Source organism: Bactrocera neohumeralis, chromosome 5, assembly GCF_024586455.1.
Source record: "Bactrocera neohumeralis isolate Rockhampton chromosome 5, APGP_CSIRO_Bneo_wtdbg2-racon-allhic-juicebox.fasta_v2, whole genome shotgun sequence".
Taxonomy (NCBI): Eukaryota; Metazoa; Arthropoda; class Insecta; order Diptera; family Tephritidae; genus Bactrocera; species Bactrocera neohumeralis.
The window spans coordinates 2,575,567-2,595,820 of NC_065922.1; the positions used below are offsets into that span (position 1 = coordinate 2,575,567).

At 34.6% G+C, this 20,254-nt stretch overlaps 1 protein-coding gene and 1 long non-coding RNA gene across 7 annotated transcripts in view; one reads left to right on the forward strand and one right to left on the reverse strand.

The window, feature by feature from the left end:
- Nucleotides 1-20,254, reverse strand: part of LOC126759127 (uncharacterized) — a 167,153-nt gene that overhangs the window by 61,792 nt on the left and 85,107 nt on the right. The gene's annotated exons all lie outside the window — the stretch shown is intronic.
- Nucleotides 1,921-20,254, forward strand: part of LOC126759125 (neuronal acetylcholine receptor subunit alpha-7-like) — a 151,122-nt gene continuing 132,788 nt past the window's right edge. For 3 of the 6 annotated variants that reach the window (XR_007666953.1, XR_007666952.1, XM_050473748.1), the window contains exon 1: nucleotides 1,921-2,741. Coding sequence is in view for 1 of the 6 variants with exons in the window: in XM_050473748.1 (XP_050329705.1) it covers nucleotides 2,694-2,741 (48 nt within the window). In the remaining 5 variants the exon portion in view is untranslated. Of the gene's footprint in view, nucleotides 2,742-14,583; nucleotides 14,599-20,254 lie in introns of those variants that run through there. The other 3 variants (XR_007666946.1, XR_007666948.1, XR_007666951.1) reach the window with 3 other exon arrangements.

The following is a 20,254-nucleotide window of genomic DNA, read 5'->3' on the forward strand; positions in this document are numbered from 1 at the left end:
GAAAATAATATATACCGAATTTCATTGAAATCGGTGAAGTAGTTCCTGAGATATGGTTTTTGGTCCATAAGTGGGCGACGCCACGCCCATTTTCAATTTTTAAAAAAAGCCTGGGTGCAGCTTCCTTCTGCCATTTCTTCCGTAAAACTTAGTGTTTCTGACGTTTTTTGTTAGTCGGTTAACGCACTTTTAGTGATTTTCAACATAACCTTTGTATGGGAGGTGGGCGTGGTTATTATCCGATTTCTTCCATTTTTGAACTGTATATGGAAATTCCTGAAGAAAACGACTCTATAGAGTTTGGTTGACATAGCTATAGTAGTTTCCGAGATATGTACAAAAAACTTGGTAAGGGGCGGGGCCACGCCCACTTTTCCAAAAAAGTTACGTCTAAATATGCCCCTCCCAAATGCCAAATTTCATTTTAATATCTTTATTTATGGCTTAGTTATGACACTTTATAGGTTTTCGGTTTCCGCCATTTTGTGGGCGTGGCAGTGGGCCGATTTGGACCATCTTCAAACTTGACCTTCTTATGGAGCCAAGAAATACGTCTACCAAGTTTCATCATGATATCTCAATTTGTACTCAAGTTACAGCTTGCACGGACGGACGGACGGACAGACAGACAACCGGATTTCAACTCTACTCGTCGCTCTGATCACTTTGGTATATATAACCCTATATCTGACTCTGTTAGTTTTAGGACTTACAAACAACCGTTATGTGAACAAAAGTATAATACTCTCCTTAGCAACTTTGTTGCGAGAGTATAAAAATAAGTTAAAGTTCATTTTAAAGTATTAGCAGAAAAGGTTAAATGGGGCAAAAGCAACCAAAAGAAAGTTGTAGATAATATTCTTATGACAATATAGAGTCACAGCTGCTGGAAACAAAGAAGTATGGTCTATAACTGTAATTTGATCTTCCAGTTGTTTTGGTCATCTTTGCGAACTAATGCGATGCAAATCACTTTTTTCTATAAATTTTAGGTTTATTTAATTCCGAAACAACATATTGAAAAATCTAACAATTTTCTGAAGAGATCAGTTTTTTATTGGTTTTTCGATTCCCACATATTATAATATATGTATCCTAATGTGATCCCCAAAACAAGGGGTTCATCCATGAATATTATGAGCTTAATAACAGATATATCTTTTTTAAAATTTGCATTAGCTCTTTTAGAATATTCATATCTAATACTCTAAGTGTGATTTATAGCAGATTGCACAGATACTAATAAAAGTAGCTCTCACCTTCATTGAATGCTCCCTGACTTGCTAAGAATACGTGATTACTGCCTCTCTGTTGTTTGTTTACACTTGATGAATTTTGAAAGAGCCCGTAGCCGGTATGTTGCATGGGTCTGAACTAAAACTAACCGAAACGAGAAAATGAGATATAAGACCATGAACATAACATTCGGTTCTCACTTCAGGCTTTCACTGTAGTCATCTCTCTTTCTTTATATACTGTTTTATTTAATATTGTCTTAACATAAGCCACTCTCACAATAGAGAATGTATTTCTATTTGAGAGGTACGAGCTTTGGCTGTCTAAAAGTATGCGATATGTCTGTTGACAAGATAACAGATTATATGCCCTGTAAACCACAGATGTTAATTTTAACAGCAGCGAAATTAAAATTAAGGCAAAGTGCAAACAGAAAACCCCGATGCCAACAGCGCCGGCAAATATCACCGCAGTAGCGTCGCTGGCAGCCTGAGAGACAACGTTGACACCAATGATGTGCTCAAGGATGCAGCAATCGCAGCACTAGCACCAACAAGCCAGAAATATCAGCAACACTGCCTGCACACACAGCCTCCGCTTCCGCCATATTCGCATCTGCGCCTTCCGCCACAACTTACCACTCGGCTACTCTGCTAGCCTTCGGCTTTCTATCTCAGTCGCAACAGAGATTGAATTTAGTTTAGAACGTGGACTTGAACGAGACGGTATATTTGCGCTGCCAAGTGTTGTGCGTTTGAGAGGTGTTCTGGTGGCGCATGAAGTGTGTTCAAACTAAAATTCCCATTTTTTTAATATTGAAATTCTGTGTGAATTGTGAGATGTGATTTTCAGGCTTCTTCGTCAGACGTTTCCCATTGGTCTGTGGTGATTTCAATAATTTGATTGCTTGACCCTTTCCGCTGTTCTTCTGCTTTGGCTTTTTACTCGGGATTTTCATATTGATATAAGTTAAAAATTTAAACAGTCTGAGAAACCAATAAATCTTAGAAAACCATTATTATTTATAACAGAATGGTAAAGAAAAAAAATAGCACGCTTGAGTAGGAAAACAAATGCTTGCCAGCTGTGAGTTGGTTGCATGCGATAAAATATAAATAAAACGCCGAGGCTGGTGACTAGTAAAAGGTGGTTAAAGGATAATAAACGATAAGTGGTGGCGGTAAAAAATCGAACCAAAATAGCACCAGTGTGAGAGCGAGTGAAAATCTTGATCGCGCTCTGACATACCTTTTTGCTGAACAAATAAAAAACAAAATTGTGTTAATGCGGTTTTTAGTTTTTCGAGTTCTATCGCGATTCTTCTAGAGAAAAAATTCCAAACCCTGCGGGCGTATATATTTTAATTTAACGCCCAGGCTCGCCCCTTAACAACCGCTCGTATTTCCGCAGCTGAGCTCACGGTTTCCGTCGTCCAATCTGCGTCTGCGATCCGAAACATGACTCTGGAAGAACAACGAAATCGCCGTCTCCCTAAATTTCAAAATGTATGTACCAAGTCATTAGTACTCGTACTAAATTATTTTGCGCTTATTTAATATTTAAATATGCTTACATTTTATTTTGTTGTAGGAACAAACTTGAGGCAAGTGAGGCACTTTAGTGATTCTATTTCTTGACTATTATTTTTGGTCCTTCGTTAGATTCTACATTTTGCGTTTTACCGTTGTATTTTGTTTGCAATTTTACATTACAATCGGACTTGTGGTCATGAAAGTGGGAACAATGTGCATTGTAGCTTTTGAATGCTTTCCTTTCCGCTTCTGATTTACCGCCCCCGCGGGGACTAATGCTACCGGAATATTCGTAACACTGTATTGCATTCTTTTTTGGCTTTCCTTTTCATTTTTGGCTTTTGACGAAATGCTTTCCTCTCCTCACTTTTGATGGACGTGTCTCTATTGTGTTAGTAGTATTATTCAAAACTGTGTAAGTCTTTCTCTGATATGTCTCAAGAAGTTACTCATACGCCAAGGTGGCAACTTGCTTGTTAGGCAAAATGGACTTCCGATGTTAGTGGAATTTAAAATTACTTACTCCCAATCGAATCATGAGTGAAATATAGTACAATCAACAATGTACATATATACCACATTAACGAAAGTTTGTTAAAGAATAAGTCAAAGAATTCTTTAAGTTCTTTCAGGGTTCAGGGTATATTAATACGAATATACTGAAGGACTAGAGTTTTTAAGATATCGTTTTCAAATTTTGCAAACGTCATTTTCTCTTCAAGAAGCTGCTCATTTGTCGGAACTGCCGATATCGGCCCACTATAACATATAGCTGCTATACAAACTGAACGATCGGAATCAAGTTCTTGTAAGGAAAACTTTCACATTTGACAAGATATCTTCACGAAATTTGGTACAGATTATTTTCTATTTATATGTCAACAATGTAATTTCGGAAGAAATTGTTCAGATCGGATTACTTTAGCATATAGCTGCCATACAAACTGAACACATAGTTACTAACAGAAATGCACCTGCGAAGGGTATTTAGCTTCGGTGCAGCCAAAGTTAACGTTTTTTTCTGGTTTTTAACATCCTTTTTTATTATTTTCAACTTATCTAAACGCTTGATTATTACACAGAATGCATTTATAGTAACGCTGAATGAGAACTCTTGCATCCAAAACCATTAATTTAGTATAATAGTTTATGGTTGCCCGATAACTGACCAAGGGTTATTCAAATTACGTAAATATTTGATGCAATCAAATCTCAACAACGTGCTCAGCCCGAGGCAACTTATTATTAATACTTATGTGGTCATATTTGTATGCAAATGGTCATTTGTTTTTGTTTTCTTCCACTTGACCGACCAAAAATTGCCAAATGCTTAACAAGTGAAAGGCAACAAAACGTTTGGTGAATGTCTAATTCGATAGTGATATATTTTGTGTGAGCGAGTGCCGTATATATATCTTCATGAATGGGCCGAGAGGGAAATCTCAGTTCCATATGTGAATAAAATGATATTTTGAGAATCCTAGCCTGCAGTTGTTTTCGCATTTTGCCTTTAAGAGCAAATAAAATATCAATGTTAATGAAATGGAAAGAATCGTAATAAAGGCAAAATCAATTACTTACCTCATGTGGCATTAACAGTTATTTTCAGATCGATTGCGCCCAAAGCTCCGTGAGAAGCTTCGCCATTGTGCTTTCCGCGATGTGGTATTTTAATAAATGAAACAATGCGAATGGGAGTTAACGGTACAATCATTAATTTATTTCTTGTATTGTGTGTGTATGTGTGTAAGTATATGAAAGTATGAGTTTGAGTATGGGCACTGATTTGTACATAAATACTTTTCTCTTTTCGTATTCATTTAATGTGACATGACTCATTGAGCCTGCAATATTTATATTAAATAATAAATACATATTAAAAGTTACACACAAAGTTTCAAAGTATAATAGATAAATTATTTTGTTAAATTTCTAATTTCAATATGACGGTCATTTTAATAATGGCAATACGTTGAGTTCATATGAATCTGTTAAGCGGTGCTTACTAAAACAAAAAACAATAAAAGTTGAAGGAGTAACAAACAGCGAGCCATAAAATAACAATATTAATGACACTCCACAAGAGCAAAATTTACGACAATGTTCACAACCTCTCACTGAGTTCACCCATACCCACCCGTTTGAACGTTATCGTAAAGTTTTCAAATTATTTCCAGTGCCCAAGCCTCCTACTGCTTAGAATTACTTTGCTTCCTATACGCTCATAAATTTTTCGTGACTGGAAGACGGATAAACATTTATAAAAGTTAAAAAATACAAAATAAAAATAATTAACGTTGTGAGGTAAGAAGCCTGCTTTGAATATTGAGCGTGTGGCATTAGCAACTGTAATTATATGGCACCAGGAGTGTTAAGAAAGTGAAGTGGGAGATTTTTAAATTTGTGCGAAAAATCTTTTTTTTTCTATATCTAACTTTTAAGCAATGACAAAATGTTAAGAAATTTTTACTAGATATTCACTCCACTTGTATTGCTTTTTAGTTTCGATTCTTGTTTTGATTAAAAGCAAAAAAATCGATATTAATTTTTAATTTTTACAGAATTTCGTCCTTTCTCCAGTATTTGGTACATACAGCTTTGGAAATTGTTTCAAGAAAAATTACAAAAGCAATTCACATTATATTTATGTACAGTGCACGACGCAAAGACTCATAGTTTAAATACAAACATTGCAGTGCGAAGATAAAACAAGCACACTAAGATAAAATAAATAAAAGCTTTGAAATGTTTTCCTAATATTTCAAATACTTTATTCTCTGTAAAAATAATTATTTAAAATTATGATGTTCTTCTCTAAAGAACTATATACATTTTATATTGTAATCTTTTTAAGTGGCAGAATGGGGCTCATCTCCCAATCTTAACACACACTCCCCTAACACACCACATCAACTCCAACTCACAACACTGACACGCAACTTCACCACACTCACCATATCATTACTTAACACCGTATATAAACACCCACACAAACACACCCACCAAGATGACACCACAAAACTCAACCTGGATGTTTGGAAAAAAGGAATAAAAGGAAGAGATGAAGTGATCAAACGGCTCTCTCATCGTCAGAAAATGAACATGCTCGTTAGTTCGTTCGAAACGCACCCGGTCTGTTTATATAAAATTATATTGAAAATTCTTATTTTTTCTACTAAAATCGCTAACGAAAGCTAGAGTTTGAAAAATCCCAAAAAAAAAAAAATAAAATTAATAAAATCAATTACAGTTAACTGTATTCCTTAAACACCGTGATCTTTTTACTGGTTCAAGTGTAAAAATGCATAAGTGCATATACTAATATACAAAGGTGAGCTGGCGAACAACAAAAACATTTATTAATAATTCTGTAATTTTGACAGTCCGGAAAGAACATCATCTCTTATCAAGATAATAATCTTATATTTTGAGTTTTTGGCAATGGCATTTGTGACCTCGAGATATCTCGGTCATATCCGGTTTATTTCAATTTTTTAAGCCAAGCTTTTTCACGCCATTCTCGAGTTCTTAATTTCAGTTTGATCACAGTATTTTCCTTTATTTATAGCCGTGAGTTTTAAAATTTTCTTCTATATCTCAGTCACCGCAGTTTAACATATAGCATTTTCACCTTTTAACCTTTATTTCAATGTATCAAACCTTTTATTTCAATAAGTATACAATTTTACAATTTTCGCACTTAGGGCCACAAGCACATGCCAAAAGTAGGTATGTATGAAAGTTAGAATTATTTTAATGCCACAAATATACGAAATTTTAAAAAAGGTACGAATGCGTATAACAGCATATAAATATTTAAAAATCACGCAAAAGTGACGCTTTTGGGATGCCGATGGAATAATCTCATTAAAATGGTCGCAGTTCGACATAGGCACTTCGCTCATGCCATTATTCCCACAAAGCAAACAGAGCAGTGGTTCGAGTTAATTAACGGTAGATTTCTGTGGTTCGCACGCGAGAGGATTATCAAAGCACGACATTAATGATGCGCATGCAAATAAATGAGCTTTTAAGTGTAGAAATTTACAATTCCACCCAACGCATGGAAATACTGGCTGAAACAGCATTAATTCGATTCATTTCCTTTGGAAAATTTCGCCTTTTCAAGAATTACTATTTTCGGTGTGTAAAGGTGACAAGGGTAAAACAATGATTGATCGCTCTTCTCTCCTCTTACAATAAAGAATTTTTTAACATAACGAATTTAGATTTTAAATAAATAATTAAGGTTCTGTAAAACAGGTTGGTATGTTTTATATTCAAACTTTGTGAATATTAGAGTATGAATAATAGAGAACACTGACGTAAAAGACTATTGCACAGCATTTTAGCTCTTTATTTCTTAAGCTCTTTCTTGTGGAAAACCATTCCTCAACTCTATAAAGTTAACACGTTCGGTTTTTTGCCCGCTGCTGGTCACATGTTATGTAAGTGATTGATTAATAGTTTTAGTCGCGACGATATAGATGTTAAATTTCAATTCAGTAACCCAATCAAAATATTAAGTTCTTCTAATATATTTCTGTAAATGTGAAACTAGCAGTTTAAGTTCAAAAATGAAATAGTTCGAAGAAACCGAGACCCCAGTGCAATGAAACAAAAAGAAAAACAACAACAAGGATAGACAAAAGTACTTACTTTTTGCCGCAGTAGGACAAAAATGTCATTGCAAATGGATGAGAGGTGAAAACAACAAACTACAACACATCCTCTGCATTGAGGCCACAAACAGCCTATGAGCATTGGCATACAACTGCAACAAAAACAAGCACAGCGATGGCAATTAGAACAGCGGAAAAAATAAATCAACGACATGAACATGAAAACATCATTGGCAGTGACTTGAAAATAAAAACTCCCTTTTCCCACACACACTCACAGAAATGAGCATTGACATTTACATACGGTTCTTTTATTTGGCAGCCCCAAAACTGTGTGTCCCCCATGTCGCGACAAATTGCATTCGCGTGAATTCATGTTTGATGTACGATTACATGCGTAGAGTTTGTTGTTGCATGGCATTGCGGCAGTCAACCACAGTACAAAAAAAAGAGGAAAATTTTTAAATGAAAAAAGAAATCAAGCCAAGCTAATGGAAATGCAAATGAACCACTAAGACGCAAGTTCATCGAAACGCACACAGATGTACAAATGCACTGTAACAATTTAGCGTGCATCTTCGCACAAGATGCCGAGAGGCCCAGAGCCCCAGTGCCTCCATCAGAAATCCAATCTCGAAATGTAAGTCAGCGACAGTACTGCTGCGTCTCAATGCACTTCCCATCCACTTGGGACAAGTCGCCTGAGCACATCGAATCGCCTCGTTAAACCCCGCCTCCGCTCAGTAGATGTTTAGATATTTTTGCCTAAAACAAATACTTTCTTACGTCCTTGACATTTTCCAATATATTTGGGGAAAGTGCTGAGGTTGTGTGTTCTTTCGTTCATTTTATATGGATTCTTATGTGATCGAGCAACATTAATACGGAAATATTTATATTTATAAGGGATATGGTTTTTCATGGACTCAATGTAAAGCAGAATAGTTTTGCTACGTGGGTATTACAATTTATGACAATGTGCACTCCATATTTATGTGTTGGATTTGGTGCAGGCAAGCAAGCAATTCTTACTGGCTGAGTTTTTGGTATTCTCTTTTTGATGAAGGCACTTTAAAACACAAGGATTCGTACAAGAGCCTTTACAATTAGTCCAATATAGATTTCATCGATCTGTCAAAAAGAAGACACAATAAGCCGACATACTTTCTTTTGAAAGTAGGTAAAAAACACATTCCAGCTTAATTGGCCAGACTCGAAACAATCAGCAGTTTTTTCTCAAAATCAACCTTTTTCAAGGCAGTTGAAGTTACTCAAGTTTTGATATCCCTTAAGTATTCCTCAAATGCTACTTAATATCATTGTTGCCCTTATTGCGGGGTAGTTTTGCAAACCAAGTGTACGAAAGTCAAGCGTCAGCAAAATTTGTGGACCATCAGCTCTTACAACCACAACAAAATTATCACAGGGCGTCAGGCTCATCAAATTCTGCTTCACAGGTCGGGCTGTCAGTCACAGAGTTCGGCTTTCAACCTGGTAAATTTGTTTGCTTTACGCACTCAATTGGAAAAAGGTCATTGCACAAAATTGCTCAACAGAATTTAAAAATATATTTAGCAACAATAAGATTTTCATCGTCACTAAAGAGAAAAAGTGAAATGAACCCAAAAATCATGCAACATAAAATGAAGTCCCAGCGAACAGACACACCACACATACAAGGTCTGTCGCAAAAGAAACAGAACTTTTTAAATATAACTGTTTCTGTGAAATAAAAAATTCGATCTCTTGTTGACATTTCGTAAAAATTTTAAGACAATTGGATAACTGCAATCGATGTCATCGATCAAAAAGTGGCAGCAGCTTTTGGTCATCGGTAGTAAAATGCATTTTGAACAAAGATCAAATATTAAATTTTGTTTTAAACTTGGGAAAACGTTTACTGAAACATTTCAAATGATGAAAAAAGTGTATGGTTATCAGTGCCTATCGCGTAGTAATGTGCATGAGTGGTTTAAGCGATTCCAAGAAGGTCTTGAGGTTCTCTGTGACGATCAGAAGTCGGTCGTCTTCAGAAGTCAAAAATAAAGACAATGCTGATTTGTTTTACGATTCCGAGGGTATTGTACACCTACAGCTCGTTCCACCTGGCCAAACGATTAATGCTGTGTTTTTGGCTTGGTGTTATGATGCGTCTTTTGTCACGCATTCGTCGTGCTCGACCACAATTTTTTGACCAAAAACTCCATATTAACCATTAATCACTTACCCTACTAACCTGATCTGGCGCCCTGTGATTTTTACCTATTTGGAAAACTTCATTTGCCCATGAAAGGACACTGGTTTCAGGACATTTCAGCTATCCAAAAGGCGACGACCGATATTCTCAAGAGCATTCCGAAAAATGACCTTAAACACTCATTTGAAATGGTAATTGACCGGGCTAAACGCTGTATCGAAGCACAAGGAAAATACTTTGAAAAAAAATATAACTTTTGAAAAATATTAATTTTTTGTTGTTTTTTTTAACAGTCCTGTTTCTTTTGCGACAGACCTTGTACATATGTACATACATATGTATATATATATATGTTGCAACTTTGAATACCATTAATACTTGCTGATGTTACAACTTTCGAACTTAAATTGAAATTTAAATTAAACCTAATTTCATTCTAGAAGAAAAAAAGTGTAGAAAAAAGTAGTTTTCTTAAGATTAACCACCAACAAGGGGCGATAATAAAATTTCAGAAAAAAGTAAACCGAGAAAGATGGATAAGGTGTTGATACTTATGTAACATTGATGCAACCATCGACAATGCTACTTTTGTGCTTTTTGCTATTTCAGATTTCTATGCTACTGCTTCTAAGGCACGCGTAACTGTTGACAGCTCACAACTTGCCGCCTTTTGTAGCATATCTCTACTTTTGTGGCATCTGCATTTTTCGGGGTATCTTTAACACTTCTCCCGAGGCTTTTTTATTATTGTTGCTGACAATTGTCGCACTTACTATTCCAGTGCCACAATTCGCATTGTCTCTGATGCAACAATTGGTGCACTTTGCTGTCACTTATGTTGCATTTAGAAATAATTCTGCAATTTCGGTGGATTATTTTCTTTCCCGTTACATTGGAGTGGCATAGGCGTGGTAGCCACAACGGTCTCATTATCGGCAAAGTGAGCTGCAATAAGGGGTTTACGGATTTCAAAAAATCGATTTTTTTTTTTTGTTTTATTAAAGTTTACAACACTTCCAAAATATTGTCATAAATTTTCAAGTTGATCCGAGTAATAATTTCGGAGATACAGTATTGAGAACTTGTGCGCCTGAGGCTAGCTAAACTAAGTGTGTCGTCTTTAAAGCCCGGTTAGCAAGATTTTTCTCGAAACTGTGGTTCTTGAAGTCGTAAGTTAGTCAAGTTATATATTTATCGAGAACTACTCAGATGCTGATCGTATTTGTTTCCATAAAAGGTTTTCGAAGATGGGCAAAATCGGCCTACTGCCACGCCCACAAAATGGCGGAAACCGAAAACCTATAAAGTGTCATAACTAAGAGGTATTAAAGTAACATTTGGTTCAAAGGATCGCATTAGGGAGGGGCAATTTGGAGAATTGTTTTTAATTAAGTTTTTTGTATGGAAACTTATAGCTATGTCAACCAAATTCTAAAAGGCATTTCCATACACAGTTCAAAAATGGAAGAAATCGGATAATAAACGCCCACCTCCCATACAAAGGTTATGTTGAAAATCACTAAAAGTGCGTTAACCGACTAATAGTGGCAGAAGGAAGCTGCATCCAGGCTTTTTTTTCTGGCGCCGCCCACTTATGGACCAAAAAAACTAAAATCGGTTTAAAATCTTTTTTTTTTTTGATGCCTTCTCTGTATAATACGAGTATAAACATTAGGAACCAATGATGATAGCGGAAAAAGATAATAAATTATTAATTTGTTCGGTGTAGCCCTTCCTTGCTTGTTAAAATTTAATTAGAGTAGTTTAATCTCTTTCCTCAATACCGTTGTTCTCGAAACTCAATATTTGAAGATAATAAATTATTAATTTGTGTCAGTTTTGTGAGCTTTCGTTCATTCATATTTAAGAGCTTCTTCAAATACTAAACTTAAATAGACAAATTTCATAAATAAGGAAAATAAGAAGAAATGAAAAGATCCATGTGTGTTGTGAAATTAGGCAATCGTCAAAAGTAGAAAGAAAAGGGTTTGTGAAAAGCAGGGTGGGGAGGAAGTATCAGCCTATATATTGCATAGAAATTGACTTAGTTTAAAAAAAGTACTACTTAGTAGCTACTTTCGCATGCAGAAGGAAATCAACTGGAAGCAAGAAGTCACAAGGTTTTTAGTTTTACATCACATCTTTCACCCTATGTGACAACACCATGGAGCAACTCTATCAACTCCAGCAAACCCGCATATTAATGTCATATGATACGTTTATGTCCTTCACTCAGTATAAACTTTTTACTTTTTGTTCTTGGACAACCTCTGCACTTAAATACTCTATAATGTTACTAGCCCTGCTGAGTAAAAGAAATAGTTGGAGTTGAGCGGAAAGGACGGGCACTGCAGTTTAGCAGACGGCGGGGATCCTTATTACAACTTCAGGCGAACATAAATCACCGCAAATCGCATTTTGCATACATTTCGTACACTTGCAACATTGCTGCATTGCTTATAGTTTTCACATTTTTTTTTGTTTGGCATTTTGCACCAGCTCTTTAGTTTTTACTCTCATTTGCATAGCAGAAATGAGTATTTTGATTATGGCTTCTTTCACTTTTGCTCATTTCAATTCAAGTTTTGTTACAAATGGCAAATACTAAATAAATTTGAACATAAGATGTTTTCTATACGTTTTCACAATTCGTGAGGACTCATTAGTGCAGTACAAATCTTCTTGAAAAAGAAGAAGGTTGTGATCCAGCACGGCTCTCTTTTTTTTTTAGTATACAAAAATCTCATAATATTTTGGGGCTTCCTCATATTATTATCAAATACGGAAAAATGAAGAGCACCAAATTTTATACGCTTAAAAAGAGACGATAATTTCTCAAAAATATTCCACAAAAATAAATACGAAGAACGCAGTGTCTTAATTTTTTAATTGTGGAAGTTCTCTAACTCCCAATATCTCCACGGTGTTATGGCTAAGCAAGCTAAAAATTAAATAAACTATTAACCCCCAGCGACATTTCAACATTTAAGACTAATGGTAGACATACAAGTGGCATAATTTCTTATCTTGCTCTTAACAGAAGGACTTGCTTCAAAAGGCTGTGTCTGCACATTTTCTTGACAGGCAAAATGGTTTCGCGTACTCATTCATCTGGCAAAACTAAGCGAATTTTTATGGTCTACTTTGATAGGTCAAATTATTTATGGTATAACTTAGAACAAAAAAAAATTAATCGCATTCAGCTCGGCTACTCCCACATTGCCTCGTAAACTCCAGCAACAATATTTATTTCATCCGCATACTCAAGTGTCCAGTCAAAGATGATAAATTGCTTCTGGCAGAAGGGAATCGCTTGTTTTACAATTGATAAAACATTAATTTTTGTGTTTTCTTTTTTGAAATGTCTTACATTTTTTTCAAAGCATAATAAATGGTGACTTCACTCTGCTGGCCTCTCGGCGAGAGTTGTGTATCTCAGATGTGTGGAAAAAAAATTGGATGCTGAGAAAATATTGTAGGCTTTATCAACCGAATAAGCAATATCTGCATATGTACTTAAGCCATATTAACAAATAAATTTATGTAACCATGAGGACACTTGCACATCATGTATAAATCACCGCTAATCTATGTTAATCATTCAACTGACTTCAAAAGTTTGTTAAATATTATATTTAAATTAAATTAAATGAAGCAGACGATGAACCACCAGGGCACAGAAAACCGACTTAAACATTTTTAATATTTGTATTGCACTATAAGTTCTTATATATCATCCTAAATAAATGCAAATTTTTAATTTCAAATGTTTAATAACAAATCCTACGATATTTTGTTTAAGAATATATATAGGTGGAAGGAGTTTTGAGCAAATCAAAATACTTAACATATTGTTTTTTAGATGGTAATTAGTTTATAAATATTTAATTTTACCAATTAGCGGTGATAATCGAAGAGGTCTTTAAATTCGCCTCAAGAGGTGAGAAGCTCAACACAGCAAAGCATACTCATACTTTGGAATCAAATGAGCACCAAACGCGAACACGAATTTATCATTCGATACAACAACACAATACAACATATTTATTATTTGTTCTCAAGAGGTAACTGAGCTGTCTGTGCTTAAAGATTTTTTACTTAAGGGAAGAGAGATGTGTTAGCAGTGAAAGCTTTTAACAATAAAAACCACAATCGCTTTCAAAAACTAAACTTTCTTAGTTTATTGGCAAAAAGTTCAATAAAATTTCACCAACTTTGTAAAACACAACGCTTTCTGGTTTTTATGCTGCTTTCTCTGTTATTACCTCTTACTTTCCCTGTCGGTTTTAAAAGCAGGCAACTACTTACCTTTTGGGAACAAATAACAAATATATTGTAAAAGGATGTTAAACCTAAATATTTACATTGTTCGGACTTTTATCTAATCATAAAGCAAGCCAAAATATGAGTTGCGTATTGAAGGCACACGGAACTTTCACTCCAACCAACGCTTTTTATGTTTAATAACGACAGAAAGCATCAACAATAAAAAACTTTAACAGAGCAATATAACATCAACACACAATCAACATCAACAACATTATCAGAACTTATAAATTCAAGCTAAAATCATTTTTTCTACTTTACACAACAAACTCCATAAGGAACGAAATTACAGTTTCCGAAAAAGTGAGTAAAAATCTTTTTGAAGCTGGGAACTTAAGTTTTTACATTTTATATACATATTTACTTATATAGAGAAGCAAACATTGTACGTAATTAAAGCCTTATCTTATCTTGAAAGGAACTTCACCTTTTGCCAGTGAATTTAGAATGGAAACCAAATATATATTCTATCAAAGACAGAGAAGCAAAGTTATTTTCAGTTTTATCCGCTTCTTATTTTATGGACTTCAGGTAATGGCTGTCAAATAACAGAATAAACAAAGGCTTAGTGTGGACCCCAAAAACCCAGCTAAGCAGTGGGATTGCCGAAGCAAGCTTTCGTCTCAGAAACCAATTCCATTATCAACAGTTATCCGGTTTTAGTACTTTATCTGTGCAGTGCGATGTAAGTCAACATATGTATAAGGCCTTAAATCCTCTCGTACATTCACCTCTGAGTTATTGGAAGGCAACCAAAAGGGGAGTTATTTTTAAACTAATATTCTAAACATGATTGTGTATATATGTTGTTGACTACACAAGCTTTCAAGGTATATTTTTTGATGAAGAAGTGACGAACACATGGCTGATAATGTGTGTACAGAAAATAAAAGCTCAACGTGAGGCAATGATTTCGGTATTTCCAATATTCGTGCCGTATTGGTTCATTGCTCGCGGTCTTGCCGAGCAGGGTCTTCAAGTGTTGTGCCTGCAGGCAAATACCGGACCAAATATACCACTCAATAAAAATCGATGGCATTTGCAGCATTGAAAGTAACGTGAAACAATTAAATCGAATGTTTGTTATTTAGCAAACGAAAGCGAGTTATGCCAAGTTTGAAGCGTGTGAATAGCAGCGGATTTGAATTTTGAATGATGTTTTATCTTGAACAAATTATCTCATATCAAAAAAAATTAAATCGGCGTTTTGTTCAACAAATTTACCAATTTTCGATAGTTAAGTAAAATATATATATGGTATATTCTTTAGAGCCACTCACAAAATTTACCACCAATTTCTGAAAACTTATTGGATCCCTAAAATTTCATAATTACTTATATATTTAAAGCGTCGCGTTTTGACAAATTTTTTTTTCAACTTGAAAAGCACCGACGAACAAATTACTAAAAAAAAATGTTCCCATATGACCGATATTTTTATGCAGTTGATATGTTTTAAATTTTCTGTTATTATATAAAACATGGAAAAAAAATCATTTTTCTTGAAGTTGTTATAACCCACGCAACAAATTCAACTACTGAGACAGGAGTCGAATTGAGTATCACTTAGTAATTTCGAGGTAAGCACCTTAGTTGATAGTGAACTGATGTGCATTAAAGTTTAAGAGAACATAGACAAGGATAGTGGTCAATTTAATTCACTATTGAGTCGACAGTTTCAGGAAAGATAGAGTATTTTCATGCCCGCGGTTCGCCCTAATATAAAATTGATTACATAAAAGTTTTATTTGAGTTTGATGCACGAAATTCGAAGTCTGTTGTAGTTAAAATTATATGTATCAAATTTAATGTATTACTATTAGATTATAAATTTTAAGAAGAGATAGAAACTCTCAGAAGCGAAGAAAATGCGTTTATATATTTTATTAGCTAATGACTAAAACGAGCAAAAAAGCTTTCTCGGAATATAGTAAGCTCCTTTATATTTTACTTCCAAATACCTCAAATATTCTCTACATGTGTAACTTCCTAAACAATTTCAGTAAATGTCCAATAAACTCAATCAAACACTTTGGCTTCGCCAATAAAATATGTGTGTATGCATGTGTTTTATCGACTGTAAGCTTCCACGCAGACCATAATTATTTTTGCTGGCGTCGTTATTGTTTAATAACTCCTAAAGTTTAATAAAACCAACACAATAAATTTGAACCGTTTTCACACACATTTTGGACCTTTTTAAACATCCACCATAAAAAAATGATTTACTTTTCCATGTCAATTTATATGAAAACAGAAAATTTGAGAAGGCACCTACATAATATTAATATAAAGCTCACTTTTATAACATAAATTTTTTTTTACGTATTGCAAAGTTTTGAGCCTGTTTTTAATAAAAAAAAGCGTTATTAAAATGGACATCAAACTGAAAAATAATATATGTATACATGGTTCTCCCTAAATTAGTTCTATTTCAGAATAAACGATACAAGAAAACTTTTCTTAAATATGGTAGATCCCATTTATATTTTACTTCAAAACACCACAAATTTTCTGTACATGTGTGTAATTAATGGGAGCCTTAAAACTCCTAATGGTATACTCGTCTAAACTGTAAAAGGAAAACAATTAAATTCAACGACGGCTACTCAGATATATTCTCCTTACAACCCATGCACATACCGATTTTTCCAAATTGATATTTGCTCTCAACAACAGAGGCCGTGTTGTTTTCTTCTCATTCATTTGTGCACAGGGTGCTTAAGAGTGCATCTACTAAAGTTATGTTTAACTAACTACGAACAATTAAAAGATAAATATCAAGAGGAAAGGAGAACATTAAACGTTAAGGAGGTTTCCCAACATATTTATATATGTATGTTGGTAAATGCATAATTTCGAAACTTTCACGTGAGCTGCTAATATTAAGTTTTACCCTCCAAAGACGTAGATCTTGCAATGAGTTTATAGCTTTCTTAGCCCATACGTAAATACTACACTTGCCGGTATGTGCCGATTGCTGAAAGTATTAAAAGCATATCTGCTGCTGTTTCACTTACATATGTTCATGGTTTTATGGCGGATAATAAAATTAGCTAAACTATGGACACTTAAGCGGCCAAGCAGATGGATAATTAAGCAAAGGTGATGTAGCGCTCTCTCGTGGCAACAACCAACGGAATGGAGTCTGCGTTACATAAAATTCGAAAAAAGTATTATACATATTTAAAGGAGTTCTCTCTCGTGAATTTCATTTAAAATCACTTATAGTATATTCCAAACTATGTACATACTCATATGTTTATTTACACTCCAAACTACTACACCAACAAAGCTAAAGTTGTAGATTAATTTCAGAATTTTACTTGGTGAATTCAGTTGGAGAAAATATTTATTCGCATTATGATCAGTTATTTCTTGCCGCGATCAGGTGCATGTTTTATTCATAAAAGTTATGATGCACTTCCGCATTTGTCAACACAACGACAATATGACTAACTTGAGGCTGAGCTAAAGAAGGTTTTTTGCATAAGAGTTATAATAATTTCACTTGAATAAACAACAATGTTGCCGCTACAAACTCACAAATTACCCCCTCACATAGTGAGTGTTCTATGCAATACCAGCTACTTCACAAACATATATATATCTGCATTGTCTAGAGGAGCGAACTTCTTAGGCCACTTAACCACTTGTGCTTTGAAGAGTTTCGTCTTGTCTTGTCTCTTTCAACATAACGTTTCTTCTTGGGGTTTTTTTTTTGAGTTTTCCTTTTGAGTTGTTGTCTTTGGAAAATCTTTGTGGCTTTTTTATGGCATGTTTGTAGCAGCTTTAACACTCCCGGTAAATAAGCTTGTGTGTATATGGAAAAGTCTATGCATATATGTTTTCTGCTTCTAAGCTTTAACTTTAAGATCTTTGTGCAGTCAACCATTTTGCTGAAACTTCGCTTTGCTTTTGGTGTAATTTTCAATATTACTTTAATCTTCAATTATTCACTAGCTTCCTCACTTTAAATATAACTAACTTTTGAAGAAGATATGAAATTTATAGAAAATTCGAACATCTCTATTAAGTATTATATTAACTTATTCGCGACATAATATAAAAGCAAGAAAAGTTTAACATTACTTCGCGGTGATTAAAAGAATCACTTCTCTTTTTGTTCTTGAAATATATTCACTTTCAGTTTCATTGCTCTCACCAAATGCTATAAAATGAACCACAGAAAGTTGAATGTAAATCGTGCTAAGCTCAACCAAGAGTCAGCACCGCAAGCGTATGTGCACGCTTCTAAGGACAATTGCTGGAGCACATAGTCGTGCCCATGGCGTATGAGTAACATACTCCGACAAATATGCGAAACTTTGGCTGAGATAATATTGTATGTAGGGTTTGAACCAAAAAACCTTTTCCAGCATGTTTTAGCATTTGCTGCAATCTACCTATGTCGCCTGGTAAGGACCATAGGTCGTTGAACCGTTTTGGCACGCCAGCCAAACAGGTGAGCTGTAAGATATACGAACAGCACGGAAATTCCCCGCACCGCCTTGCAACAAATAATAAAAGTCCAGCAAATTTTGGCCAACTATCTCTTCCCTCCACCCACGTAGACAAAAAAAAATCACAGTATGAGTGTCTGGCGTGTTGACCTGTTAGGTTGCAAGAAGACGGCGCCGCGTTTGAAGAACCTATTGCATTTGGCAATAAATTGCCTAAGGAAAATATTAATTTTTGAATATTATAATTTGATTATAAGATAATATTTTTGAAATTTTTTTAACACCAGTATTAAACAGTCTGTCTAAATTTATACTCGTATAAATAATATAAAGAAATGCTTTGTGCAACAATTTAATAGACCATTTCCTGAGCTCAACAATCTTTTGATATTTATATTTATGTATGAAAGAATATCGATGAGCTGAGCAGCGAAGTTGTTGAATAATGAATTTTTGTCTGGATGTATATATGAAATATGGCGCAACTCTCTGCTTATTATCAGTGAATATTGGTTGACTGCTGGTTGTCTTTTTTTTCTGCTTGGTTGAATTTTATCAACATTAACGTTTTTACCAAAAATCGGTCAATTTAACAATTGGTTATCCGCTTGGTTTAACTCTCAGCATTTATACCGAAATTGACCATGCAATTAACTGTGTTTGAAATAACTTTTTTTTTCCACACGAGAATTCGATTTGCCTCAGCGGCCGTCAATTAAAATGTCAATGGAAAACTGCAGATTGATGGCGCTGCAGTTGCAACACCGGCGAAGAGGGAAATCAGAGAGGTAAAATATTTGATAGCCTTCAGCAGTGGAATTGACGCCCGAGAGAACAGATAAACTCGAAAAGCCAAAATGTCGATGAGAAGGTAGAAGACAAGGTAAAAATGATAACTGGTTTTAAAATTGTTGTCTGGTTCATTGTGAAATAAAATAAATATTTATATGTTAACTTTTGGCAGCGTATGTGCATACAATGAACCTATCTGCATTTGGCAATTTTGATTAAGGAAAATATTACAGTAATTGGCGGTAAAATTTGATATACATATCCCACAAGATAAAAATTTTGAATTGAGATAATATTGATACGCAAAAATATTAGCTCAGAGCAAGACATCTGCGAATAGCGAACATAAAACCAGTTTTAACTTAAAAAAATGGTACAAATTGGAATAAAAAAATTGCCGATGACTGGTAAAGACATTTGCAAATTCGTAAGGAAAATAAATTTTTATTCCTTATAATTTGATTATAAGATAATATTTTTGAGAAACAGTATGTCTGTCCAAAATTTATAAAAATAATATAAAGAAATGCATTGTGCAAGAATTTAATAGACTTTGACCATTTCCTGAGCTCAGAGCTTCTGAAGTTCAACAATCTTTTGATATTTATATTTATGTGTGAAAGAATGTCGATGAGCTGAGCAGCGACGTTGTTGAATAATGAATTTTTGTCTGGACAATGACAAAAGTATGTATGTATATGTAAATATGGTGCAACTCTCTGCTTATTCCCAGTGAAGATTGGTTGACTGCTGGTTGTCATTTTCACTCGGAATTGCAATTTTATCAACATTACACGTTTTTACCAAAATCGGTCAATTTAACAATTGGTCTACCCTCCGCTTGGTTTAACTCTCATGGCATTTATACCGAAATTGACCATCTCTGCAATTAAGCTGGGCAGTTGTTGGAAATTTCATTTCATTCCATTTCGTAATAACTTTTGTAGCCGCCTGTTCCGCAGCGAGAATTCGATTTGCCTGAGCGGCCGTCAATTAAAAGGTCAATGGAAAACTGGAGATTGATGGCGCTGCAGTTGCAACACCGGCGAAGGGGGAATCAGAATGGAAACAAGTGGTAAAATATTT